At 53.1% G+C, this 26437-nt stretch overlaps 1 protein-coding gene across 3 annotated transcripts in view; it reads right to left on the bottom strand.

The window, feature by feature from the left end:
- Positions 1-5376: 5376 nt before the first annotated feature.
- The window catches only part of MAPK14 (mitogen-activated protein kinase 14), a gene marked incomplete at both ends in the record, with an annotated part of 56647 nt that continues 35586 nt past the window's right edge, over positions 5377-26437 (bottom strand). The window contains 9 exons of one of the 3 annotated variants that reach the window (XM_080710952.1): positions 5377-5444; positions 5889-6062; positions 7279-7357; positions 16024-16103; positions 22158-22229; positions 23148-23262; positions 24000-24047; positions 24678-24707; positions 26232-26343. In XM_080710952.1, coding sequence (XP_080567078.1) covers positions 5377-5444; positions 5889-6062; positions 7279-7357; positions 16024-16103; positions 22158-22229; positions 23148-23262; positions 24000-24047; positions 24678-24707; positions 26232-26343 — 778 coding nt within the window. Of the gene's footprint in view, positions 5445-5888; positions 6063-7278; positions 7358-9103; positions 9184-16023; positions 16104-22157; positions 22230-23147; positions 23263-23999; positions 24048-24677; positions 24708-26231; positions 26344-26437 lie in introns of those variants that run through there. The other 2 variants (XM_080710953.1, XM_080710954.1) reach the window with 2 other exon arrangements.

Here is a 26437-nt window from a genome sequence, read left to right as displayed (position 1 = left end):
GGATTACACGTGCGCCACCACACGCGGCTTTGCCTTTGAGAATGTTTAATTTCCGCCGCGGGCTACACAGCACTTTCTGGAGATTCCTGGCTTCTCTAACCAAGAATCTCCCGCTGCCGGGCTCCCAATCTAATCCCGGGAGTGGCCAATGCACCCCAGGGCTGTCAATCGCCCCAGTGGAAACACCCCGCCCAGGCACCTTCACGCCATCAGCCCCGTGTCACTGAACACGCAGCTGAGTCGCCAAGTCACACCTCAGAGGTCACGATGAGCTGGCGTGGTGGTGCATGCCTGTAATCCAGTTGTAATCCCAGTACTTGGGAGACTAAGACAGGATTGTAGGTTTGAGGCCAGCCTCAGCAACTTAGTGAGACACTATCTTAAAAAAAAAAAGACTGGGAGTGTAGCTCAGAGGTAGAACCCCTCTGGGTTCAGTCTTGGTACCAATCATAACCGCCATTGCGAGCTCCAGGGTGCCACTGTCAGCCCAGGCAGGGCTGCAGCAGGATGAGCAGGAACCGTAGCTGGTGCAAGCCACGCGCCAGCGCCCCGAGCTGGTCCCGGAAGGAGGGCGGGCAGGTGAGAGATGGCGGCGCTGATTCACCTTCCTGACCAGAGCCGCTCCCGCCAGCAGCCGCCAGTGGCCAAAGTCCACATGTTCTGGTCTGTGACAGGCGGGCGCAGCCCTGGGCTGAGCTGTGACCGCGGGTCCGGGTCCTGGCCCTGTCCCGCTCTGCTTCACGGGGAACTCAGTTTCTCTCCCTCCCTGATTGCGCCCCTGCCTGAGCTGTCCTCCCATCTCAGCCTCCCATGTACTGGGATCAGAGGCGCGAGCCCTGTGCCTGGCTAAGTTTTCTCTTTTCGTGGTAATGGAGGTTGAGCCCAGGGCATCCTACCTACCTCCGAGCGACACCCCCAGCCCTACTTTTTATTCTATTTTGAATCAGGGTCTCACTGAGTTGCAAAAGGCCTCACTAAGGAGCTGAGGCTGTCTGAGAACCGTGATCCTGCTGTCTCAGCCTCCCAAATGCTGGGATTTCAAGCATAGGCCACCACACCTGGCACTTATTTTTATTTCAAAACAGGGTCTCGCTCCTTGCTACGTTGCTGAGGCTGGCCGCAAACCTGTGAACCTCCAGTCTCAGCCTCCCAAGTCCCAGGATGACAGGTGTGCGTCTAGCCTATCAGTGACCTTTCAGACAAAACTCAGTTGTAAGCATCTTGAGGGTATGAGCCGGATTTCTCCTGGTGCCGTCTGTCTAGGTAGCAGTGGGTCACACGTCTGGAATAAGGTGGCCCATTGACGGCCGGGGAGGAGGCGGTTCCTCCAGCTGAGCAAGCAGGTGGTTGTGTACTTTGAAGGACAGAGGCTAAGGAATTTGTAGCTTTGGCAAGACTGAAATTATGGCAGGTCCAGAAAATAATGCCCGACTCCAGTTCACTGGCATTAAAAACCTTCCAACTCATACTTTCACAGGATGAATGGACTGTGTACCGGCCACTCACGAAGGCACTGCTTTGTCTGATACTTTAGCTACAGTCAAAGAACTCCAACTGTGAGAGCGACATAAATGCTTCTCAAGTGTCTGGCCACATCTGTAAGCTCTCAGGCCTGGAGAAGCTCACATCAGCTCGTCAGGTAATATTCAATTTGTATAATAAATTATGAACCTGGAAAATAAAAAATAACAAAATAGGGCTGGGGGTGTAGCTTGGGATGCCCCTGGGTTCAATCAATCCCTAGTACCACACACAAACATTTTTTCTTTTGGTGGTACTGGGGTGGAACCCAGAGGCTTTCTACCTCCGGGCTATACTCCCAGACCTGTTTTTGGAAACAGGGTCTCACTAAGTAGCTGAGAGCCTCACTAAGTAGCTGAGGCTGGCTTCGAACCTGTGCGATCCTCCTGTCTCAGCCTCCCAAGCGCGGGGATTACAAGCGTGCGCCACCACGCCTGGCTTCACACACCACGTTTTAGTCATGCCAGGAAAGAATAATAGTTAGGAAAAGCCGAATGCTGACCACCTACATTCCAGTAAATTCAGCGCAGGACAGGAGGGGGGAAGCCACCACCTGCTGGCCGTGGGCGGAGGAGTTTCCTAACCCTGAGCGATTCACTGGCTGGCCTCCAGCTGGGGACACTCCCGCCACGAGGGCTGGCGCCATCACCTAGTCACTGCCGGCTCACCGGGCTGGACGTGGGCTCCGTCACGCCTGTGCAATGGCCTCGAGGAAATGGCCCTCCGTGTCACAGCACCTCGTGCTAAAGGCAGATGGCAGAGGCAGCTGAGCCTGGGCCTTCCCCGGAAAGCCCATCACCCAGAGGCGGACTGGCCCAGAAACAGCTCCGAGCGTCCTGTTGTTCTGCTGTGCCAGAGCCAGCTCCAGGACGGCTGGGATTTGATTTTAGTTGTTTCCCATATTTCTGGTGGCTGACACACAGATGGCGCCTATAGACAGAGATCAGAATGAATCAGGTGTAGCCGGGCGTGGTGGGCATGCTTGTAATCCCAGCATTCAGGAGGCTGAGACCTGAGGATCGCGGTTTGCGGACAGCCTCAGCTACTTAGTGAGGCCCTCTGCAACTCAGTGAGACCTGGTTTCAAAATGCCCCTGGGTTCCATCCCCAGACCCGCAAAAAAAAAAAAAAAAAAAAAAAGAAAAAAAAAAGAATGAATCAGGTGTAGTGGCCTGTGCCTGTAATCTCAGTACTTGGAAGGCTGAGCTAGGAAGATCACAGGTTCAAGGCCAACCTCAGCAACTTAGACCCTCTGCAACTTGGTGAGACCCTGTTTCAAAAAAACAAAACAAAACATACACATGTGGGTGGGGGTATAGCTCAGAGTAGGATGCCCCTGGGTTCAATTCCCAGTACCAAAGGAAAAAACAAACAAACAAAAAAAAACAGGGTTTAGTTAAATTAGAGAGCCTCATGAGGTTGCTGAGGCTGGCCTCGAACCTGTGATCCTCCTGTCTCAGTCTCCCAAGGATGCACACCGCGCTCGGCTTAGGCCCTACGGCTTGTAGGTCATTTTGTAGGTTTCTGTTACAACTCAGCTGTCCCTGGTCCAAAAGCAGTCCCGGACGATATGTAAACAAACGAGTGTGGTTGTTATCTGATAAAACTTTATTGACGGTACTGAATCTGAATTGCACATTCCTTTTCACATGCTACGAAAATATTGCTCTTTTGATCTTTCCCATCCATCTACAAACGGGAAAAGCCATTTTTAGCAAGCTGTACAGAAGCAGGAGGTGGGCAGGACTGGCTCTGACCCACCACCAGGCCACTCTCACACCCCAGGTGGTAATACAGACGGTTCCACGCAATACCTGGTTTATCTGCTTTCACGAAGCCACGCCAATTCCCGGACTCATTTCACCAGGACTATTTAGCCAAGGAGCTCTTTAAATGGCTTCTAAGTTTTACAAGTCATAGCAAGACAGTCAGAAGTGTAGGCCAGACCACAGCAGAAAGAACATTGACATAATGCCATACTATGCATTAAATAAAACGGCCAGGAGAAAAGCAGTCAATTTGAGAAGAGACTCACTGAATGTGAAAGCAGGCTTTATTTCACCAGTGGCAGTTACTGCCCGAGTCCTATGGCGTAGCCGGTTCCAGCCAAGTCTGTGAGTGCACACGGAGCGGCAGCTTGCCCCGTCCTTTGTCTCTGTTCAGGGAAACCAGGAGCTGGGAGCGTGATCTCGGAATCGGCAGCTCCTCCCACGGGCTCCGGAGCACGCAGCCTCCCAACACGTATGTGGTCCATGTGCAAAGACCTTTTCTTAACAGAAATATCTGGAACAGTGTTTCTGTTGGAAATCACACTAGCGTTTGCAACCCAACACGGCTGAGGAAATCCATCCTGCCGGACGCTGGCTTCCCTCCGAGGGCGGAGGCCTCCCTGCCTCTGGCTGAGAGCGCAGGTTCAGCCTGGCCCTGGGCACGCGTGCCACGCACTGGCAGAGGGGAGGCCCCGGGGCCTGGTAAATGCCAGATGCGCCACCCTGTCCCGTTACACACAAGGCCTAAATACCTGGGCCCGATGCTGAAAACTCAGAAAATCATGAAGACGATTCTTCTCCACCCCTGAGGATATTTCATCTTTATAAAGGCGAAAATACAAAATATCAAAATAATTTGCCCTTTCTCCCCATCTAAAGGAATCACATTTTCAAAGGATTCCTGCAAAATACAAAATCCTGAAACAAAAATTTATTTCTCCCCAAACCAAGACCAAGAGATCAGTCACCGTTCAGCTGCCTAGAGGCCCTTTTCCACGGAGGGGCAGAAGAGATACCTGTGACCTGACCGTTCAGAGGGAGAGCAGAGGAGCTTGCGGCCTCACGAGCTTTTATTTCTCGCTTTGACTTTCAGCAGTGGTCTTGGCGTTGGCGTTTGGGAGTGGAGAGGATGATTTGTGTCCCAAAGTTTGGGACAGTCCGGGGAAAGCTCCGGTAGCTCCCCAGGTCGCTGAAGCCCAGATGGCAAGAGTGAAGACGCTCTGCAGCCAGCGGCCACCGTTTCCCATCAAGGGCACCTGGAGCAACCACTGCGCAGCAGCCTGCGGCGCCGGAGCTGCGGCGGAGGGTGCAGGGGGCGGCCGGACACGCGGCCGCGCCTGCTCAGACCCAAGACCTGTCAGGCGCAGCCGCCCTCGCTGGCAGTGGCGGGCACCGGCCTCTGCACCCAGGCGAGGGCAAGCGGAGGGCAGTGGCGCAGGGGCAGGGACGCCTGGGCTCCCGAGGAGCCGCCGCAGCCCTGTCCACTTGCCTGGCTCGGAATATCAGTGCGGGGACTTTTCACAACGATACTCTCCTCTCCTCCTAAGGCACAAGCATGTCTCCAGTTTCCAACATCCGTCAAGTTCCGAGGGCCACACAGCCAGCCGTCCACGGGCCGGTGCCCGGAGGTGGCGGGCGCTGGGGGCTGTGCGCGCGGCTGGAACGGCGGCGAGGCCTGAGCAGCCAGGTGCGGGCCCTGGCTCCCGGCCCTGGCCCCCATGCTGGGGGGTCACCAGAGGCCAAGCAGCAGGCGCATGACGGGACAGGGGCCTTCGTGTTTTACTTGCGTTTGACAGACTCTCAGGCTGCCTGGGGGACTCTCAAAGGAGCAGGCAGAGGGGCAGGAGGCGGCCACGAGTCCACGCAGTCACTGGGATCAGAGTTCGCTCACGCTCGGACCCTTCCTAAAGACAGACAGACAGACACACACACACACTCACATTCGCACACGCACACACGCGGGGCGCACACACTCCCAACTCCTTCCACCACAGAGGGGATCTTCGCAACAAGAGGCACTTGAATGGTATCTGGAGAGTCCCCGCGGGAAGGTCCTCCCTCACAGTGAAGCTGGCCCGGCGGAGCGCTCAGGACTCCATCTCTTCCTGGTCGAGGGGCGGCGGCACGAAGCTGATGACTTCATCGTAGGTGAGGCCTAGCAGTGGGGGAGAGCAGCGTGAGTCTTTGCTAGGGAGCCTGTCGAGGCTGGCGGCTGACGGGCCGCCCCCAGGAGGGTCTGGTCCCTGTGCGCGGCTCCCTGACCTGCGGTTGCACAGGAGAGCAGAGCCCTCCTCGCTCCCCGTGCTGCTGAGCAGCGCGACAGCTCTGAGAAGCTCAAACTCAACGGGGACGAGAGCGGCTGTGCCCAAAGCCAGAGACAGACATCTCAAGGGCCCAGGGCCAGCGTGGGGCGCACGCCTAACCCCAGCATTCGGCGGCACTCGGTGGCCAGCCTCAGCTACATAGTGAGGCCCTCCGCGACTCAGAGGGCCTGCTTCAAAATAAAGAATAAAAAAGGGCCGAGAGTGCGGCTCGGAGGCAGAGGCCCTGGGTTCCATCTCAAGGCGCATGTGCAGGTCTTGCAGACCTCAGGACTTACTTTTCCACTCATCGATAAGGAGGTCCCTGCTTTCAAAGGACTGATCGTAAGGGTCGGCTACTGGCTCATCGTCAGGGTCGTGGTACTGAGCAAAGTAGGCGTGTGCGAGGGCCTGGGCGGCTGTGATCCTCTTGTCTGAGTCCAGCACAAGCATCTTTTCCAGCAAGTCAACAGCTGTGAGCACAAGTTGGAAGGAGAAACAGTGTGAACGTGTTACAAAAAACTATGCTGTTAATAAGCAAATACGATTCTGACCCTTCATATCCAAACAAAAGAACTCTCCAAAGTAGCTGTTCTAGGATATACACACACACACACACGTTTTTATTATGTATACATGTATGTATACATACATGAATGCACGGACATGTAGGTATATATGTATACGTGTGCATGTACACACACATACTATACACACTTTGTGTGTGGGGTACTGGGGGTTGAACCCAGGAACATTCTACCTCCGAGCTACACCCTCTGCCCTATTTTTTATTCTTCTTTCTCTCTTTCTCTCTCTCTCTTTCTTCTCTTCCCTCCCTCCCTCCTTCTTCCTTCCTTCCTTCCTTCCTTCCTTCCTTTCTTTTCTCTTCTTTTCTTTCTTTCTTGGTTCCTGGCCTCGAAGCTGTGCGACCCTCCCGTCTCCGCCCCGAGCGCGGGGATGAGCGGCGTGCGCCGCCACGCCCGGCTTGTTCTTTACTTTGAAGCAGGATCTCTCTGAGTCGCAGAGGCCTGATCAGCTGAGGTGCCCGCAAACTGCGACCTCCCGCTTCAGCCTCACGAATGTTGGCATGACAAACATGCGCCACCACGCCCGACTTCGTGTGTCTGTCGTTTTTTTTTGGTGGTACTGGCGTTCCTGGAAACCCTCCTACCTACGGGCTACACTCCCAGACCTATTTTATATATTTTTTATTTGGAAACAGGGTCTCTTAAGCTTTGAAGCCGCGCCATCCTCCTGTCTCCGCCTCCCAAGCGCGGGGATTACAAGCGTGCGCCACCACGTCCGGCTTCATGTGGTTTTTAAAAGAATCCAAAAAGAGCTGCACATGGTGGCACATATCTGTGATCCCAGCATTTGGGAGGCGGAGACAGGAGGATCTCAAGTTAGAGCATAGCCTGCAAGCAGTGAGACTAACAACACAGGTGGACCCTTTTAAAAATAAAAATAAAATAGGGATGGGGTGTAGCTTAGAAGTGGAATGCCCCTGGGTTCAAGCCCCAGTACAAAAACTTAAAAAAAATCTAACAATACAAACACAATAAACACCATGCTTATCATGCTCCAAGACTGACTTAATGGTGCTCTACTTGGTTAGAAGGAAAAACTTTAAATCCCCAACTAAGATCACAACCAATTTTACACCACAAAGTGAAGACACGGTCAACTTACCCAAGGGGTTGGCACCAATAAATACATTTGCGAAGTTCATCTTCGGCATCTGGTTCAAAGACTGGATATAGTTTCTTGCCTGTAAAAACAAGGGCTTTCAGAGTGGCTCTGTTCAGGAGGCCACTGCCCTGGATGTGCCGTGGCTCTGAGGAGGAGCAAGGGTCGGCTGGCTGTCCCCTCGCTGGCCCCGACGCCGCGCCCGACTCTGTAGGAAGGCTTCCCTCTCGCTGCTGCCCTGCCGCCCCCGTGGACGGCCACCCCATCCATCCCTGCCGTGTCCCAGTTGTAAGCAGCGAAGCCCCTTTCATTAGCGTTCCGTGAGAGCAGAGTTGAAAAACAAAGGCTCCGAGAGCTCAGACGGCCCTTCCCGAGAGCTTCCCTACACAGCTAGCTTTGCCAGAGGCGGCTTTGCGCAGCGGGCAGAATCTCTGTGATCAAAGGTAGACGAACTCCGCACACACGCCTGGCTGGGACCCCGCCCGCCTGAGCTCGTGGGCAGAAGGAAGAGAGGTCAAAAGACCCGTCTTCTGCAGAACAGCCATCCTGCCTCCACACGGCTGCAGGGGCACCTCAGCTGCTGGAAAGGGCCCGCTGTGGCGCTGCCTGCTCCCAAACCACGGAGGGCACCTAGGAAGACGTGCCCAATCACTAACCCTCAGGATGCAGGCTGAGCCGAGGCCCGAGATCCTCTTGTCTCAGCCTCCCAAGTACTGGGATGACAAGTGTGCGCCACCATGCCTGGCACCTTTAAATTTTGAAACAGTGTCACTAAACGGTTGAGGCTGGCCTTGAACCTGCAATCCTCCTGTTTGTCTCCCAAGGACTGGGGTTACAAACGTGCAACAACGTGTCCAGTGCCCATCACCTCTGATGGTCAAACTGAAATAAGGTTAAGTGACTAAGATCTGGTAAAGAAAGCATCTAAGTATTCTCAATCACTCTCTAGTATCTGTATATTTTCTTTTAAATATAGTACACCAATTAGTACTATTATTTTATTTTACTTTGCGAGCCTGGGGCTGGAACCCAGGGGCATTCGACCTCTGACCTACACCCCTATCTTGTTTTTTACTCTTTTAGTTTAAAACAAGGTCTCACTGAGCTGCAGAGGGCCTAAGTAGCTGAGGCTGTCTGCGAACCGTGATCCTCTGGCTTCAGCCTCCTGAATGCTGGGATTACAAGCGTGCGCCACCACGCCTGGCTCTAGTACTGTTATTTTATAGTTGTTTTTTTTTTTTTTTTTTTTTTTGCGGTACTGGGAATGGAACGCAGGGGCATTCTACCTCTGAGTTACACCCTCAGCCCTATTTTTTATTCTTTATTTTGAAACAAGGTCTCGCTAACTTGCAGAGGGCCTAAGTGGCTGAGGCCGTCCGTGAACCTGCGATCCTCCCATCTCAGCCTCCCAAGTACTGGGATTACAAGCGTGCGCCACCACGCTAGATTTTCTTAATAAAGAATCCCGTGATCATTAGTGAAGATTGACCCAGAGAGCATGCTTGTAAACTCTCCAGGTCATACACCTCTGGAGAAGACATCGCCGGGCAGTGTACCCTGGCGGTGGGCATAGGGCCTAAGCCAGCCGGCCCCCAGAGCACCTGACTCATGTAGTCCAGTAAAGAGAACTTTGTTTCCTGTTTACGAGCCTAGGTTACAGTCTGGAGCCCACAGATCGGATGACGTGTTATCCTGAGTGCCAGCACCCCGCAAGAGCACATGGGCAGCCACACAGTGACGTGAACAACCGTGCTGGTTACAGATAGACAGGCACCGAGAGGAGAGTGGCCTTCCGCGCCCACATCCCGGCCAGCCCGCTCCTCCTCACCTCGTGGCTCGGCATCCTGTTAATGAGATAAGCTGGGGGGGTCCCCGTCAGACGCATAATCTGCTGAAGCTGGTTAATATCTTAGATGCCTGGTCAAGGGCATTGTTAAATATATGGTGCAAAAAAACAGAAAGACAAAAACTTGCAATTCAAAAATTAAAAAAAAAAAAGTAAAAAAGCTACCCTAAAACAAGACAAAACCAAAAATCCTACTCCTCGCCCACCTCGGCAGGGGCACGTTTCAGTGAGCAGCACGCGTTATCAGACACGTAACCAGTGGGCGGCCGTGCAGGGAGCAGAAAGGAGCTGTATCTGGTCTCGGCATCAGCATCACCGTTATCACCCTCATTCTGGGTACTGGGCATGGAACCCAGGGGGCATCTACCTCTGAGTTACTCCCCCTGCCCAATTTTTTTTTATTCTTTATTTTGAAACAGGGTCTCACTAAGTTGCAGAGGGCCTCACAAGTAGCTGAGGCTGGCCTCGAACTTGCGATCCTCCTGTCTCAGCCTCCCAAGTACTAAGAGGACAAGCATGTGCCATCACACCGGTTCTGTATCCCTATTTTTAAGATAAGCTCTTGTAGACTGCTGAGTGCCTTGCTAAGCTCCTGCGGCTGGCCTCAAACCTAGAAGCAGACCCTTCTATCTCAGCTTCCCAGCTCCTGGGATTACAGGTGTGCGCCAGCACACAGCTTAGCATCATCTGTACAGTTAAATATTTTAGGCTTCCTGGAAACAGACTGATCCAGGATGATGCCAGACAGACAGCTGCTCTCAAGTACTGACAGCCAAGCCTCTTTGCCCGTGGGATGGAAGCAGACAATGATTTAGAAAAATCTGACTCAACCTCGGGCCAAATAAAACATCCAATGTATTAATTCAAGGAAGAGCCATTTCTGGGGCACAAGTTTTCCAAGGTACTCTCTCTCCCCACTAAGACACAGGGGGGAGCGTGGGCTGAGAAGTAATTAGTACATTTAAAATACATGCTACAAACACACGATGTAAGAGGAGGTGGGGGTAGGGGTCAGGGCAAAAGCAGAACAGAAGCCGCAGGTTGCACAGTATCAGAGCATGCCGCGAGGATCGCCTGTCTAAGCCTCTCCAGCGAGTGGGCAGATTAACACTGACAGCCAGGAGAAAGCGCGCAGAACATTCTAGAATTATCTGCAGAACAAAGGGCGGAGTTACAAGGCTTTCCTCACGTACAAGCACACACTTAAGTTGCACTCCAAACGTCTCCCTTTTCACTGTGCCATTAGTATCGGCACAATCCTTTTTCTTCCAAAATATTCTAAATATTCATTTATTACACCGTCCCACCGAAAGCAGGAGTGATGGTGTTACGGTTGGTTTGGAATGTCCCCTGCAGAAAAGCTCCTGGGCTGGAAACCGTTCCCCGACAACAAGGTTCCGAGGTGGGGCCGCTGGGGAAGGTGGGCCACTGGAGGCGTGGCCACCCCACAGACCTTCCCGCCCGCCAGGCCGCTCCTGTCAGGTATTCTGGTCACAGCAACACGAAGCTGAGGAAGGCAGACTGGCACCGACAAGTAGGAGTGCGCCGCGACAACCCCGGCGGCGCTCAGGGCACCTGGGCACTGGCCTGCGAGAGGGATTTGGGAAGGACTAGAGACGCAGGCCGGAGAAGTCTTAGGATGCTGCGGGCTCAGCCGAATGGGCGGTTCTGGGGGAGCGCAGAAGGCCAGAATGCCAACAGGGACGTGGACAGTGAAGACTGAGCTCGCGGGGGCAAGGAGGGCTCCACGTGGGGCGGCCTGCACGCCAGAGCTGTTACATGCTGGCAAAGATGGTGTTTTGACCATGTCCTGAGACTTTCTGTGCGACTGAATTTCAAGGTGATGGACACCTGGACTCAGAGGAGGAAGTGTCAGAGTATTCAGGCAGCAGCACGGACACTGTTGTCCACCTTCAGCCAGCTTCACTGTGAGGAGCAGAAGCAGAAAGCAAACCAGAAAGACCTTAAAACCTTGCAGTTTGGCCAGAAAAGCATGTGGGAAATGGAGCCACGGAAGGTGCATTGCTGAACAGAGGTTAAGTACTTCACAGAGACAAAAGAAAGAGCACAGAGCAGCTCCAGGGAGCAAGAGCCCGCGGCAGGCGCAAGGTTCTGAGCGTGAAGCTCGGGGAAAGAGCTGTGGGGCACCCTGCTCAGAGCGCCTAGAGCTTGCTCAGGACGCACTCCACCGCGCTCAGCCGCTCAGGCACGCAGAGGCCCCTGCAGCCCTGCTCACGGACGGCCCAGGCACTGGCGGCAGACCTCGGCGGTGTCCACGCGGTGCCGATTCTGTAGGAATGCACGACGACGCTGGGGCTGGGTCATGGAGACTTCACCCAGATCCCACGGGAAGTCCCGGGAGGCCAGGCAAAGCAGCAGGGCAGGAACCCCTGCAGGCAGGCCCTGGGGGCACAACTGGTGCAGCTGTGGGGGTGAAGCTGCAGTGGAGACCCCCATAATGAAGAGCTGTCAGGAACGAGAACATCTGGCAGGAAGGATTAGAAGCTGCAGGCGGTGGGGTGAGCACACCAGCTGCGGCCCACAAGGGCACAGGCCGTGCAGCTTCTAAAGCCCACCGTGGTCACACGCACACCATCGCCCCAGGCCTGACCGGAAACCACAGAACCGGAAGGCACCCTGCTGGGTTGGTCCCTCCCCCCCCAAGCCCCTTCCTCCCTTCTGGAGTACAAATGTCTACTCCATCCCCTCAGATACTGAAGAATGTAACTTGCTTTTTATTTTTACACAGGCCTGCTGCTGAGAGTTTACCTTGAGTCTCAGAGGAGACTTTGGACTTTTGAGCAATGCTGGAACCGTTAAGACTCCACCGGGGTAGAGTGCACTTTGTACTGTGAGATAAGCGGAAGTTCTTCATGGCCAGGGCACAGGGTTAGGGTCTGCGTCTAGAATGCTCCCTCAAGAAAGCGCATATACTGAAACATGGGCTGTGGCCTCGAGGGCTGTCAATTCCCAGCCACGACCGTTCTGTCTCCGCTTCTTACCGCCAAGACCAGGGCAGCGTTCCTTGACATGCTCTGCCCCGTGATTTCTGCCTTGGAGCCAGCCAACTATGGACTGAAACTGCATGCCCCAATAAACGTTCCCTCCTTTAAGTTATTTTTGTTTGGCATGGTGATGAAAAATCTGCCTAAAACACATGCCCGGTATTTAAAATTCTCAACATCAGGCTCACCTCTTTTTTCAATTTTATTAGTATTATTTATTGCGCTACTGGGGATGGAACCCAGGGGCATTCTGCCTCCAAACTACACCCCCAGCCCTAATTTTTATTTTTTATTTTGAAATAAGGTTTCACTAGGTTGCAGAGGGTCTCACTAAGTAGCCGAGGCTGGCCGTGAACCTGCGATCCTGCCTCAGCCTCCCGAGTACAGAGATTACAAGGCTGTACCACCTCGCCTGACTCGAAGCCCCTTTCTTTTACCTTCCTGGCTAACGGTTAACTCACTCCGCAGTTCAAGTACCTCTTTTTTTTTTTTTTTTTTGTGGTACTGGGGATGGAACCAGGGGCGTTCCGAGTTATACCCCTGGCCCTACTTTTCATTCTTTTTTCAATTTTATTAGTATTATTTATTGCAGTACTGGAGATGGAACCCAGGGGCATTCTACCTCTGAGCTACACCCCAGCCTTATTTTTTATTCTTTATTTGGAAACAGGGTCTCACTGAGTTGCAGAGGGCCTCACTAAGTAGCTGAGGCTGTCCGTGAACCATGATCCTCTGTCTCAGCCTCCGAACACTGGGATCACAAGTGTGCCACCACGCCCAGCACCGCATTGTTTCCTGAATAATTTTCCCACTTAAGTTCACCTTTGACCTCCTGGGGCCAGCCATGGGCTTCCTCCACCCTTCCTGCTCCTGAAGCCCAAAGACAGAGGCAGCAAATCCAGTCATGTATCGTTTTTCTAACACTCGAACAACAATCTGTAGATTTACCCTTCAACAAATGACATAACAAACGGTAGTTTGCACGCCAGATCAACAGAAGGGGGTCACAAGCAGCAAGGGCAGGCGGCGAGTCAGGCCTCTCTCCCTTCTGCCAACAGCACTCGGCCAGCGCTTGCTGTTCCCTTCAGTCAAATAGGCTGAAGGAGGCCCCCGCCTGCCAGGTTAAGACTCTTTCTAGAGAAGAATGCAAGTCAGGCATTTGCTTTCTTTTTATCTTTTGTGGTACTAAGGATAGAACCCAGGGGCGTTCTGCCTCTAAGATATACTTCTGGCCCTATTCTATTTTTTATTTGAAACAGGGCCTTGCTGAGCTGGTAAGGCTGGCTGCAAAATCTGTGATCCTCCTGTCCCACCCCCCAAGTGCTGGGTGACACGCGTGCGCACCACGCGGCCGGCGGGGCTTCAGCCGTCTTCAAATGATCTCGCTCTTTCACCGGTTCCCACAGGTGCTGGGACACCAACACCCATCAAGTAGGTTCTCTGCTCTCAGCCTCCATCAGGACCGTTTAGATAAACTCCCTCCCATGCCACACCCTCTCACTAACATCCTATTACTTCTTAACTGGATTTCTTCATAAACACTAACATTACTACCTCACTATGCGCACGCACGTGTGTGTGCGTGTGTGTGTGTGTGCGTGTGTGTGTGTGTGTTGCTGGAGATGGAACCCAGGGATGAGCGTCTGCAATGCTTCTGTCCTGGCCTTCCAAGTACTGGAATTAAAAGTGGGAGTCCCCGTGCCCCGGTACTTTGCTACTTCTTAGGAGTAATAGAGACAGCCCTCGGCTTTCCATTTCTGCAGTAATGTCTCTGTTAATGTTTGAAATCTTTGGACAACTGTACTTACCTGGCTTTGTTATTTTTCCATTCTGCACTCCAGAGATCAGTGCTTTTAGGATAAAAAGGGACACAGGCAGTGTCATGAACATCTGCTTAATCTTGCCTACCTTTTTGAATCCATGATTTTCTTTCCTTCCTTCCTTTCTTTCCTTCTTTCTTTCTTTTTTTGGTGGTACTGGGGTTCCTAGAAGCCCTTCTACCTCTGGGCTACACTCCCAGACCTATTTTTACATTTTTTTAAAATTTGGAAACAGGGTCTCCTAAGCCAGCGCAAGTGGCTGGCTTCGAACCTGCGCGATCCTCCTGTCTCTGCCTCCCAAGCGCGGGGATGACAAGCGTGCGCCGCCACGCCCGGCCCCATGCTTTTCTTAACTAGGCTTTTCCCCAAGCCTCCCTCTGCCTCCACGCCCGTTAGCTAACCTAAACAAATGCATAAAAGAAAAAAGACCCATCCATCCGAAGATCTTCTCTCTTCTTCCATTCACTCTAATTCATCTTCTGTATCTTACAAAGAAAAACACCTCTCCTTGTCGACACTTTCACGAGAGATTGCAGTTGAGGTCTCGTTATCAGAACACCTGGAATCTATACTCAGCTCTGCCAAACCACTCAGCGCAGGCCTGGCGAGCCACAGCTTTTCTTTCCCTTGCTCCCTTATTTTAAAAAATTAAAAGAAAATGAAATAGCGTCTACACAATCTTCTGTTGGGGTAGAAATTTAAAAACTGGTAGGCAGGTGTGGTGGTGCACGCTTGTAATCCCAGCATTCGGGAGGCTGAGACTGGAGGATCACGAATGGTGGACAGCCTCAGCTGCTTAGTGCGGCCCTCTGCAACTCAGTGAGACCCTGTTTCAAAATAAAGAATTTTTATAAAAAATAGGGCAGGGGGTGTGGCTCAGAGGTAGAATGTCCTCGGGTTCAATCCCAAGTACCACAAACAAAACAAAACAAAAAATCCAGGCATGGTGGTGCAACCTTGTAATCCCAGCATTCAGGGGGCTGAGACTGGAGGATCACGGTTCGCGGACAGCCTCAGCTACTTAGTGAGGCCCTCCGCAACTCAGTGAGACCCAGTTTCAAAATAAAGAATTTAAACTAGGGCAGAGGGTGTAGCTCAGAGGTCGAATGCCCCTGGGCTCCATCCCCAGACCCCTCCCCCCCCACACAAAACAACCCTGCATAACTAGACGGTGGTACTCTCCATCTTATTAGGGACGCGGTGCGCAGCTAAAACTCACCTGCTCGTGCCTGCATCAGCCCACCCAGCAGCCCTCGCACCAGGCAAGGAGGCCTGGGCAGGCGAGCTGGGGCCGGGCTCCAGTCGCGTCCCCTGGCCCGAGCGCCTGGCAGCAGACAGGGGAAATGGGGAGGCTGTGCTTTCACGGCTTCTCTCCCACCTCTGGCCCCCAAGTGGCCAATGGCAGGCAATGAGGGCCGTGGGCAGAGTGGCATTATCTAATGTCCCAGCCTTTCCACGGCACAGAGGCCGGAGGGAGGCTGGCCAGCACCCACCCCCACGGGCCCGGGAGAGCAGGCTGGAGGGTCTCCGCGGAGTGCTGAGGGGTGGGGAAGACCCCCCCACCCCCCCGCACACAGTGAGGGAGCTGCCGCGTCTAAGATAAACAGCCAAGTCGGCACCGGGGAGGACACAGCGGTAAGCAATGCGCGTCGCGTCTGGGGTGTCCCTTCCTGCCTCGTCCACACTGCGCTCTATCAGTGATGGGTTTACAGAAAGGCTTGGTAAAGGTCACGACCTGGGATCGAACACTGAGCAAGATGCAAAAAGCGCTCTTGAACATAAGCAGGACTTGAAGAGAGATGAAGTCAGGACTCGAGAAGACAGAGACAAGTTTCCCAGAAATCTCTTAAATCAGTCGGAGTCTTGGATCTCATTTTTGCTAAGAGGCAGTAGCTCAAGAGAGGTTCCCGTGATTTAAGAACATACCCAGATAAAGACAGAAGAAAACACACGCTCCCGCAGGCAGGCAGGCACAAGCATGCACACAGGCGTGTGCTCACACACACCAGGGTCAAAGGACAGGGCCAGCGCCAGAGCCCCGGGCAGAGGGCACAATCGGAGCAGAGGGTCCACTCACAGACTCCGAGGAGATTTTCTTCAAAAGCTCAGCCCCTGGGGTGCCGACGAGTCTTAAAATGAGCTTCAGCTGATCAATATCTAACGGTGGGCTATAAAGGAAAACGCTGGGACAATAAAATGCAACGACACGCAACGACAAACACAACATACAGACAAGACGCCGCCGGCTCCATGGCCGGCTCCTCCGTGGCGTGCACGTGGCGGCTCCATGGCCGGCTCCTCCGTGGCGTGCATGTGGCCCTCGTCGCCCAGCCGGCCAGGCCAGCACCCTCGGCAGCCTGGCTGTCAGCGACAGCGGCGCAGACACAGGCTCGGTGTCCACCACGGCGGCAGCGGGCCCATTGGGGCCCGTGCCCTCGCGCTTCACAGAAAGCGCTCGCGGGGCAGCAGAGGCCGGCTCGGGTCCCCGCAACCAGTCAGGGACCGAGGAGGCCCCCAGCCTCGTGGAGACAAGGCAGCGATGTTGGAGGCGGGGCTCGGTGTGCGCACATAAGTCAGCAGTTCTGGACGGTGACTTCCTAGGGCGGCCCCCACCTCCCCAGTTAGAGCCAGCAGCCTCTCCCTCCTGCTCTGGCTGCAGGCAGGGCGTGTGCGGCGTGACCGCCAGCCAGCAGAGGGCGCCCTGCCCCCGCGTGGCCTAAGGAAACCTCAGGCAGGCCAACCCAGCAGATGCCTCACACCTTGGAAGGGCTCTGGCCTAAGCCTGGGCGCCAAGCCTCCACCTGCAAGCCAGCACCTGGGGTGTGCACCAACCGGAGGAATAGGGTGAAGGAGGGGACGTCGGCCAGCTTGTGCTCTGCCCTCCGATTTCTCGGCACTGGGATTGACCCAGAGGCGCTCTACACTCAAGCTACACCCCAGCCTGACTTCCTTATCTGGAGAGGTCTCCCTAGGTTACCGCAGCCGGCTGTGAGCTTGGGGTCCTCCCGTCTCAGCCTCCCAATACTGGAATTACAAGCGTGCCACCACGCCTGGCTACTTTTTATTCTTTATTTTGAAACAAGTTCTCACTAAGTTGCAGAGGGCCTCACCATGCAGCTGAGGCTGGCCATGAACCTGTGATCCTCCTGTCTCAGCCTCCCAAGTACTAGGATTACATGTGTGTGAACCACACTTGGCTTTTATTTTTATTTTAAAACTGGGTTTTACTAGGTTAACGAGAGTCTCACTACTTGCTCAGACAATCCTAGAACTCGCGATCCTCTTGTCTCAACCTCCCAAGTACGGGGATTGTAAGCGTGTGTCAGCATGTCGGCCGATCACGCTTTTCAACTCCACTCTGCCCTCCACACCAGGACAACCACAGCCCATGGCGAGCAGTCCAGAAGCAGCACCTCACTCGATACCGGGCTCCACAGAGGCCTCACGCGTGCACCCACAAGAACAGGCAAGTGTGGTGCCCACGGAGCACAGACAAGGCAAGCCTTGATGGCCTGGCCGCCGACGATCAGAGGTGTGCGAACCTGACGTGGAATTAAACACGCCCAGGTCTGCAAGCACCGGCGTCAGGAGACGTCCCCACAGTCCTCAGAGCTGCCGGCTGGCCCACGGAAGCACAGGCCAGCCTCCCAACAGGAATGGCTGCTGCGAGGCCCCGGTGCTATCTGGGCGGCCAGAGCCAGCTGGGCCGGGAGCGTGCCAGGCGGGTTGCTGCGTCCTGACAGCCCCCCGCAGCAGCCTCGGCCTTCTTCCCCAGACACAGGACGTGCCTCCTGTAGGGTTAAGATGGGCTTGAACTGTAATGGTCACCCCGCCAATTTGAAATGCCTAACTCTCCCAAATCTTTCTAATGGAAATGAAGACGACAACCACTCTGGTCTGAGACGGCTTTCTTATCTACTGGGATTAAACCCAGAGGCAATCTACTGCCCAGCAACATGCCCAGCCTCCGTTACTTTTGTTTTGAAACAGGGTCTCGCTAGTGGCTGGAGCCTGCAGTGCCCCACCGCCACCTCCTGGGTGCTGGAAGCACAGGCCTGAGCCCCCGTGCTGGCCCAATGACCACCTCTGGGAGCAAGCTCTCTGTAACAGAAGGAAGAGGTGGTCGCATGAACAGTAAGCAGGACAGACAAACCAGCAAGCAGGCCAGAAACACCGACCGACAGGGAACGGGGGCTCGGACACGGGGCAGGCGGGCGTCCTACCACCTCCACGCACTGGGCGCTCCCATACCCTCCCCGTGCAGGGAGTTGGAGAAGAACACTCCAAAATCAATAAACAGTAAGCAAAGCGGTAGATAAATAAAAAGAGGACGAGCACCAGAACAGGCTGCAGGACCGAGCTGCTTCAATGAAGTAACTCCAGAGACGGAAGCTGACCCGTGTGTGTGGGGTGGGCGGGAGCCCCGAGAGTGACGCAGGACAGCCTCCTCCTTCTCTTCTGGGTTGTCAAGTCATTTCTCCTGTCACACAAAAATTTCCTAAGAAACCTGTTAATTGATGAACCCGAGGACTCAAGTCTTCTCTCAAAATACAACGTCAAGAGAAAACAAAGGACCATTCTAAAATATTTTTCTTCTTCAACATTTATTAAGATACTTGCTTTTAGCATCTATAGTAAAACTGCTTTTGAAAAATGAAGAGCCGGTGTGGTGGCGCACGCTAGTAATCCCAGCATTCGGGAGGCTGAGACCGGAGGATCACGGTTCACGGACAGCCTCAGCTACTTAGTGAGGCCCTCTGCGACTCAGTGAGACCCTGTTTCAAAATAAAGAATAAAAAAATAGGGCAGGGGGTGTAGCTCGGAGGTTGAATGCCCCTGGGTTCCATCCCCAGACCCGCAAAAAAAAAAAAATAAAATAAAATAAAATAAATAAATAAATAAATAAAATAAAAAGACTAAAATATAGGGCTGGGGATGTAGCTCAGAGGTAGAATGCCCCTGAGTTCCATTCCCAATACTGCAAAAAAATAAAAAATAAATAAAAAAAAAGAGAAAAGAAAAGTGAAGAAGAAAGCTGGGAGCAGTGGTGTGCACCTGTAACCCCGGTACCCGGGAGGCGGGACAGAGGAGCTCAGGATTGAGGTCAGCCTCACAACTTAGTGTAACCTGCGGGCACACTGGGTCCAGCCCCAGCCCCACAAACAGGAAGGCGGAAACAGAGAAGCGTATCTGAAACAGCGAGTGCCCGGGGGGCTCGTGGCCGCCGTGGCTCACCACCCGGGCAGGGAGCACACGGGAACTTGTGGTGCTGCTCTTTGTCGTGTGGCTTGTCTGAACTCTTTCACGATGTTTGGAAAAGAACAACAACAACAACAACAATAAAAAGGAGTCCACACGCAACACGCGAGCCGGGAGCAGCTGACCGCCAGGGGCTCCCAGCGCGCCGCCTCCCACCACACCGTGAGAACCCGCCTCTACGGGGAGCTCCTGCACCGAGTGTAGTGACCTGACGCCCCGGGACAGGGCGATGCCGAGCAGCGTGGAACGCATAACAGGGCTGAGGATTCACCTTCTCTCTTCCTTAAGCTGCCGCGTCAAGCGCCAGTTACATCCTGAGTTCAAAGTCAGCGGCACCTGAGTGAGTCGGCACTGCAATCCCCAGCCGGGACGCGCGGCACAGCGGCCATCCCCCGCGTCGAGGTTGGGCTGGGCCCGGGCGCCTACCCGAGCCACTCCCCTGCCCTTTCTATTTTGCTGAGGCTGGCCTCAAACCTGTGACCCCCTCACACGGCCTGCCAAGTACTAGGGTCACAGGCGTGTGTCTCCATGCCCGGCTGAGGGCTCTTTTCTTGAATCTGCAAAGTCACAAGAATATTAAGACAGTGGAGAAGACTGTCCAACACCATGAATATAATTAATGCTAGCAGATTATATAGTAGATATATACAATATAATGAATGCCAGTAGATTGTATACTTAAAAATAGTTAAAGTGGTAAATTTTGTATTATATATTTAACCACGAAAGTCCTTTTTTGTGTGTGGCGCTGGGGACTGAACACGGGGCATTCTTTCAGCTACTCCCAGCCTTTTCATTTCTTGTTTTTGAAACAGTCTCACTAAGTTGCTGAGCCTCAAACCTTGTTGCTGAGGCTGGCTTCAGACCTCCCAATACTAGGATTACAAGCCTGCGCCACCAGGCCTGGCTCACAAAAATGCTTTGAACTCAGTTTCTAAGTTCTGAAAGGGTCTGCCATCTGAGAACACAGCAGCCATGCCACAGGACTTGAAGGCCTCAAGAACCACACTGCCACCTCTAACTGGCCCCGGCGTCTGCCCTTCACTAGCACAGAACCGAAACCAGCGTCGGCACCGTTAGTGCCACACAGGCACCATGGGGTGGGCGGAGGGAGGAGCAATGTCCGCCAAGGCCCGAGAAGACAGGCTCCGGGCTGAGCGCTTGCTAGACAGCACCTCACGGAGGCCTCGCGGCAGCCTCCTGAGCTCTGCACCACCACATAACGAAGGAATCCGGGAGGCCTGTCAGGCTGCTGGAGGCAAAAGAGCTAAGACCCCACCTTACGCCTGACCCCTGGTCATGGCTGCGATGCTCACGGCACTGTGTCCACGGAGGCGCACGGCTCCAACAGACCCCTCAGGAGAGCCACTGCTGCAGAGGAGGCGCCAAGGGGAGGCCAGACTTTACCCTAGTTCTCTCTGCCTGGACTGTAAACTAACTCCCCCCAACACACACTTGCTAAGAAACAGGTGTGTGGTAACAGAAATAAAGAATAAGAGAGACATACTAGGATTAGACTAACTTAAATCCAGCGGTGGGCAAGAGGCGGCGGGCGACTCAAGGACTGCAGGTCGGAGAACAGTCTCAAGTAGTGAGACTCTCGGCAACCTAGCAAGACCTTGCTCCAAAACAAAAAATTAAAAGAGCTGGGGGTGCAGTTGGGAGGTAGAGCGTTCCTGGGTGCAACCCCCAGCAACGCGCACACACCGGTGCAGGGGTGGGTACGAGGTGAGCTACGCAGGGAGCCCGAGCTCCCGCCATGCAGTCCTAGCCAGAGAGCAGCTTTACCTGGGGAACAGAGGCTTTACGGTTCATGAGGAAAGTACACTGTCTAGCAGATGGTTAGAATGGACACACGGATAGATAACATGAACGTCCTGGTCACCACAGAAACGCTCTCCAAGGGTTAGGGAAGGCAACAGACGCTCTGGTTTATAAACTCAGTGGGTTCAACGTGGGGGAGAGCTAAGATGGCTTGAGATCTCTGAGTGACTGAGCAGAGGTAAACTGGCACTTCTAAAGCCTAACCAAGGCCGCTGGAAGGCCAGTTCACTGAATTTTATCAAAACAACCCCAAACAAATTCTAGACTTTTTTTTTGTACTGAGGATTGGACCCAGGGGTACTCTACCTGGCCCTAGCCTTTTTAATTTTTATTATTTTGAAATAGGATCTAAGTTGCTGAGTCTGCCTTGAACCTGCCGTCTTCCTGTCTCAGCCTCCCAGGCAGTGGGCTTACAGGTGTGCGCCACCACTGCCACCAAGACACGTTTTAACAATGTCTCTCCCCTAAACAGCTCTCCCAGGTGGAATGAAGGGAGTTCCCACAGACTCCACTTTGATGACAGGATTACTTAACTGTAAAAATAAGAATGCGGTGATGAGGAAAGGGGCTGAAATCAAGCGGTGATCAGCCATGAACTAGATGGGGTTTAGGGATAAGCCTCGGTTTGTCAGCCACGCGTGCTGGAGAACACAGGCACAGGGGGACGCGACCGTCTCGCTCCTGGCGCGACACAGTCAGCGGACACATCATTGCGGGGATCCAGCACAGCACACACAGAGCGGCCAGGCACGACACCCTCGCATTGTAGAGGGCACCTGTGCTCACTGGGGTTTGTCCGAGGACACCGACCCTGTCGCTGGGCCTAGAGCGTCCCCTGAGTGTGTGCGGATCTCTGAAGAGCTGTGGGCGGTCACAGAGTAAGGGATTTGCTGAGGAAGGATGGCAGGTGAAAGGGGTTTTCAGCTCATGAAAAGTTTTTTCCAACTCACAAAAACAAAGTAAAGCCTGTTTCCTGGCAAACTCCTCAGCGAGAGGGCAGACCTCGTAACGCACGTCCAGAATGTAGACAAGAAATAGAGAAGCTTCCCTGCAGGTGAGTAGAGCGAACACACGTCCACGGACACTGGGAGACAGACCCACCGGAAGCCGGAGCTTCTTAAAGGATACGGTCGGTACCAGGAAACAAGGTCCTCCCGGTCAGCAGCTCCGCCATGATGCATCCCACCGACCAAATGTCCACTGGCAAGAGGAAAGAGAAGAGGCACGCGGTCACTGCGGCCCGCCTGCCCAGTGGAGCCGAGACCAATGTTTAAGACGGCTGAGGTTCAACATCATACTCTCCTTTGGCGGGGACTGAGCGCGGGGGTGTCCTGCCGCCCAGCTGCTCGCTCAGTCCTCTCTTACTTCCTGTCTCAAACGTCCTGCGAGGTGGCGAAGTGTCTCACTGCTTGTGGGGATGTCCCAGAACCTGCGATCCTCCCGCCTTAGCCTCCCACATACTGAGATTACGGCCATGCGACACCATACGTGGCTTCATACTCATTTTTATAGAAAAAAATAAGCTTATTAAGGCCTTTACCTCAGTAGAGGGCTTCACAGGTGGGTAAGTCAGAACATGCTTAAAAGAACTAAGCTCTTCACTGACAAAGTAGTGGGCTCCCCCGAGTGTTATCAGGGTTCAGATGATGAACCAAGCAGTTGTCTTAGGTGGAGTACTCAGGAAATGGCACGGACATCTCAACACACACACTCAATGGGTCGTCACGCAGTGTCAACGCTGTGTGGAAAAGCCACTTCCCGTGTGAGCGACTGCAATACGCTCTACTGCGAGCTATAAAAAGGGTTCCTGTGGGAAAGAAGTCCCTCCTTCCCGCCACCTCTACTTCCATGACTCTCAAGTGCATCCAGTGTAGTCTTTTGTTTGAAATTTTGATTTTTTCGTGTGGTCTTGGGATTGAACCAGGAGTGTTCCACCTCTGAGCTACACCCCCAGCCCTATTTTTTTTAGCAGGATCTCACTAAGTTGCAGAGGGACCGTGCTCACTTGCCGAGGCTGTCCTCGGCTCACCACACCCCGTCCCGGCGCCCTAAGCGTGGGGACGACAGTGGCGGGCGCCGTGCCCGCCAGCAGGGTCCCCCGCAGACCCGCAGCAGCACCTGTCTGGGTGTAGTGCATCCAGTTCAGCATGATCTCGGGGGCCCGGTACCACCGCGTGGCCACGTAGCCGGTCATCTCGTCGTCCGTGTGCCGCGCCAGCCCGAAGTCCAGGATCTACGGGAGAAGAGACACCGCCGCTGAAGCAGCAAGCTGCGAGACACACAAGGCGGGCAAGAGAATCTGTGCTGTCACGCCAAAGGGACTGGACGGCACTTCCGTGAACAGAATTCTTCGTCCAGGCTGAGAATGCACGGTAGACACCCTACAGGGACATTAAAATATCAAAACAAAAATGTTCTCCCTCCCAGCACTCGGGAGGCTGAGACAGGAGGATTGCAGGTTCACGGCCAGCCTCAGCTACTTAGTGAGGCCCTTTGCAACTCAGTGAGACCTGTTTCAAAATAAAGAATAAAAAAATAGGGCTGGGGGTGTAGCTCAGACGTAGAATGCCCCTGGGTTCCATCCTCAATACCGTAAAAAAATTTTAAAAAGCTAAAAAAACCCTAAAAAAAAAAGGCCTGGGGGTGCAGCTTAGAGGCTGAATGCCCCTGAGTCCAATCCCCTGTACCACACAAAAAACAAAACAAATAAAGAATAAGTGATACACTGCATTTCTAATTTAACTTTACTTTAAAATAAAAACATACCATCAAAACCCATTTTCAATGTCTGTTTCATTTTAAACACTGACTCAGTCTATGGCTTGAATTTCAAAGTCTGATCTTCCTCAGGACCACTTGAATTTTCGGATACAAAGCCATCGCTTCCAAATCCACTCCCCTAGGAGTCTTCCAGGTCAACCCAAAGTGTAGGCGGGACGGAAGCCAGCGAGTAGTGTCTTCTCCCCTTACCTTCAGCTCACAGTCCTCATTCACAGCGAGGTTGCTGGGTTTTAGGTCCTGGGGGCGAGCAGACAGAGGTCACGATTAGGAGCCTAACAGGTCACGAGGATCCCACAACAGCAAGAGCCCATTCTGCTAGGAACAGCCAATCTCCATCCGGCGTCAGTATCTAGACCCAGTTAGATCAAAACTGACACAAACAATCCTCCCCCTTCATTTCCTGTGGTACTAGTTAAGCCCAGGGGCGTTATGCCTCCCAGCTACGCCCCACCCTATTTTCTCTATTTGGAAACAGGGTCTCACCAACTTGCTGAGTCTGGCCTTGAATGTGCAATCCTCCTGTCTCAGCCTCCCAAGTACTGGGGTTATAGGCATGCACCACCACGCTGGGCCTAATCTTTCCTAATCAGTCTGAATTTGGAGCAAAGTTGCAATCAATTGACAAGACTGCTTGGAAGGCTGAGACAGGAGGATCACAGGTTTGAAGCCAGCCTCAGCAATGTGCTGAGATCCTGTTTCTAAATGAATCAGGGCTGGGTGTGGCCTGGAAGTAGAAAGCCCCTGGGTTCCATCCCTAGTAGAACACCCCCCGAAAAAACATTCGACCTGCCAGAACTCTGGTGAGCTACCCCTCTTCCACTCCCCACCCCACACCCCAAGCGTTTCGATCAAAGCCACGATACATACCCTGTGAATGATGTCGGCTGAATGTATGTACTGCAAAGAAAAAGAAAAGGAGTTCAACGAGAGCTGGGCGCCTCGGCCGCAACCTCTGCAGCCTCGGCTTCTTTGTAGATCGTCTTCATTCACCGTGAGCACTGCCGGCTCAGAGCCAGGCCTGGGGGCGCACGGGAGGCCGGGACAGGAGGATCTGGGCTCGCGGCCAGCCTCCGCTACTTAGCGAGGCCTCTGCAACTCAGTGAGACCCTGCTTCACAATGAAGAAGGAAAATAGGCCTGGGGGCGCAGCTTGGAGGAAGAGTGACCCTGTGCTCAACTCCCAGGACCACAAAAAACCACAAAAACAAATAAAACCTTAATTATGAGCACGTCATTCACCTCCCCAGTGAGTTTGCACTGCGTGGTGCTAAGGCCGGGCTCCGTAAGGGCTGGGGCCACTAAATATCAAGGACAGTTTAAATTTAGAGCTCTGTTTATCTGCTCCTCCCGCAATTAAATTAGGTCCTTGAAGAGGTTTTAAAGCCTCAATATGACAGTGACTAGATAAGTAGATTGTTATCAATAAACTATTATATTTCAGATGTAACAATTAAATCCTTCTGTCTCAGATATTGTGTGTGTGTGTGTTACACTGGGAATTGAACCCAGAGATATTCTACCTCCGAGCTACATTCCCAGACCTATTATTATTATTATTATTATTATTATTATTATTATTATTATTTTGTGGTACTGGGGATGGAACACAGGAGCATTATACCTCCGAGCTACACCCCCTGCCCTATTTTATATTCTTTTATTTTATTTTGAAACCAGGTCTCACTGAGTTGCAGAGGCCCTCACTAAATAGCTGAGGCTGTCCGCGAACCACGATCCTTCTGTCTCAGCCTCCTGAATACTGGGATTACAAATGTGAGCCACCACACCCGGCCTAAGTAGCTGAGGCCCTATTTTTTTATTCTTTACTTTATTTTTTATTTTATTTTACTTTATTGTTATGTTTTTTGGCGGTACTGGGGTTCCTGGAAACCCTTCTACCTCCGGGATACACTCCCAGACCCATTTTTGTTTTTATTTGGAAACAGGATCTCTTAAGCCAGAGAGGCTGGCTTCAAACCTGCGCCATCCTCCTGCCTCCGCCTCCCAAGCACGGGGATTACAAGCGTGCGCCACCACGCCCGGCTATTCTTTATTTTGAAACAGGGTCTCACTAAGTTGTGGAGGCTGGCCACAAATGTAGGATCCTCCTGTGTCAGCCTCCCAAGTACCAGGATTACAGGTGCACATCACCACACCCAGCTTCGGTCTCAGGCATTTACACTGAAGTGTCTGTGGATGGGATGATGGTGCCTAGGCTTGCTTTAAAATAATCTGTGACTTGGGAAACACAAAAGACATAAGGTAAGAAATAGTTTTGGCCAGAGTGAACATGATACAATCTTTACTGTGATTCTGCATTTGAATTTTCCCTAAGAAAAGTTATTTATTTCTTTTAAAGCCTTAAACGGGAAAGAGGGGAAAAAGAGGAAATTAGCTTCTCAAATATATGCTCTCGCCGCACCTTCAGACCTCGGAGGATCTGGTAGATCAGGAACTGCACGTGGTCGTCCGTCAGCTTCTGGCACTTCACGATGTTGTTCAGGTCGGCCCCCATGAGATGGGTCACCAGATACCTAGGGAGAAGGAGCACCAGTCATCCACTCCAGGCAGGCTCCTGTCTTCAGAAGACTGTCACAAGTTTTCAGGCAGGCACCAGGCTCAGGGGCA

The sequence above is a fragment of the Muscardinus avellanarius genome, assembly GCF_963383645.1.
Source record: "Muscardinus avellanarius genome assembly, chromosome: 14".
Classification (NCBI taxonomy): Eukaryota; Metazoa; Chordata; class Mammalia; order Rodentia; family Gliridae; genus Muscardinus; species Muscardinus avellanarius.
This window is presented reverse-complemented; position numbering and strand designations above follow the sequence as displayed.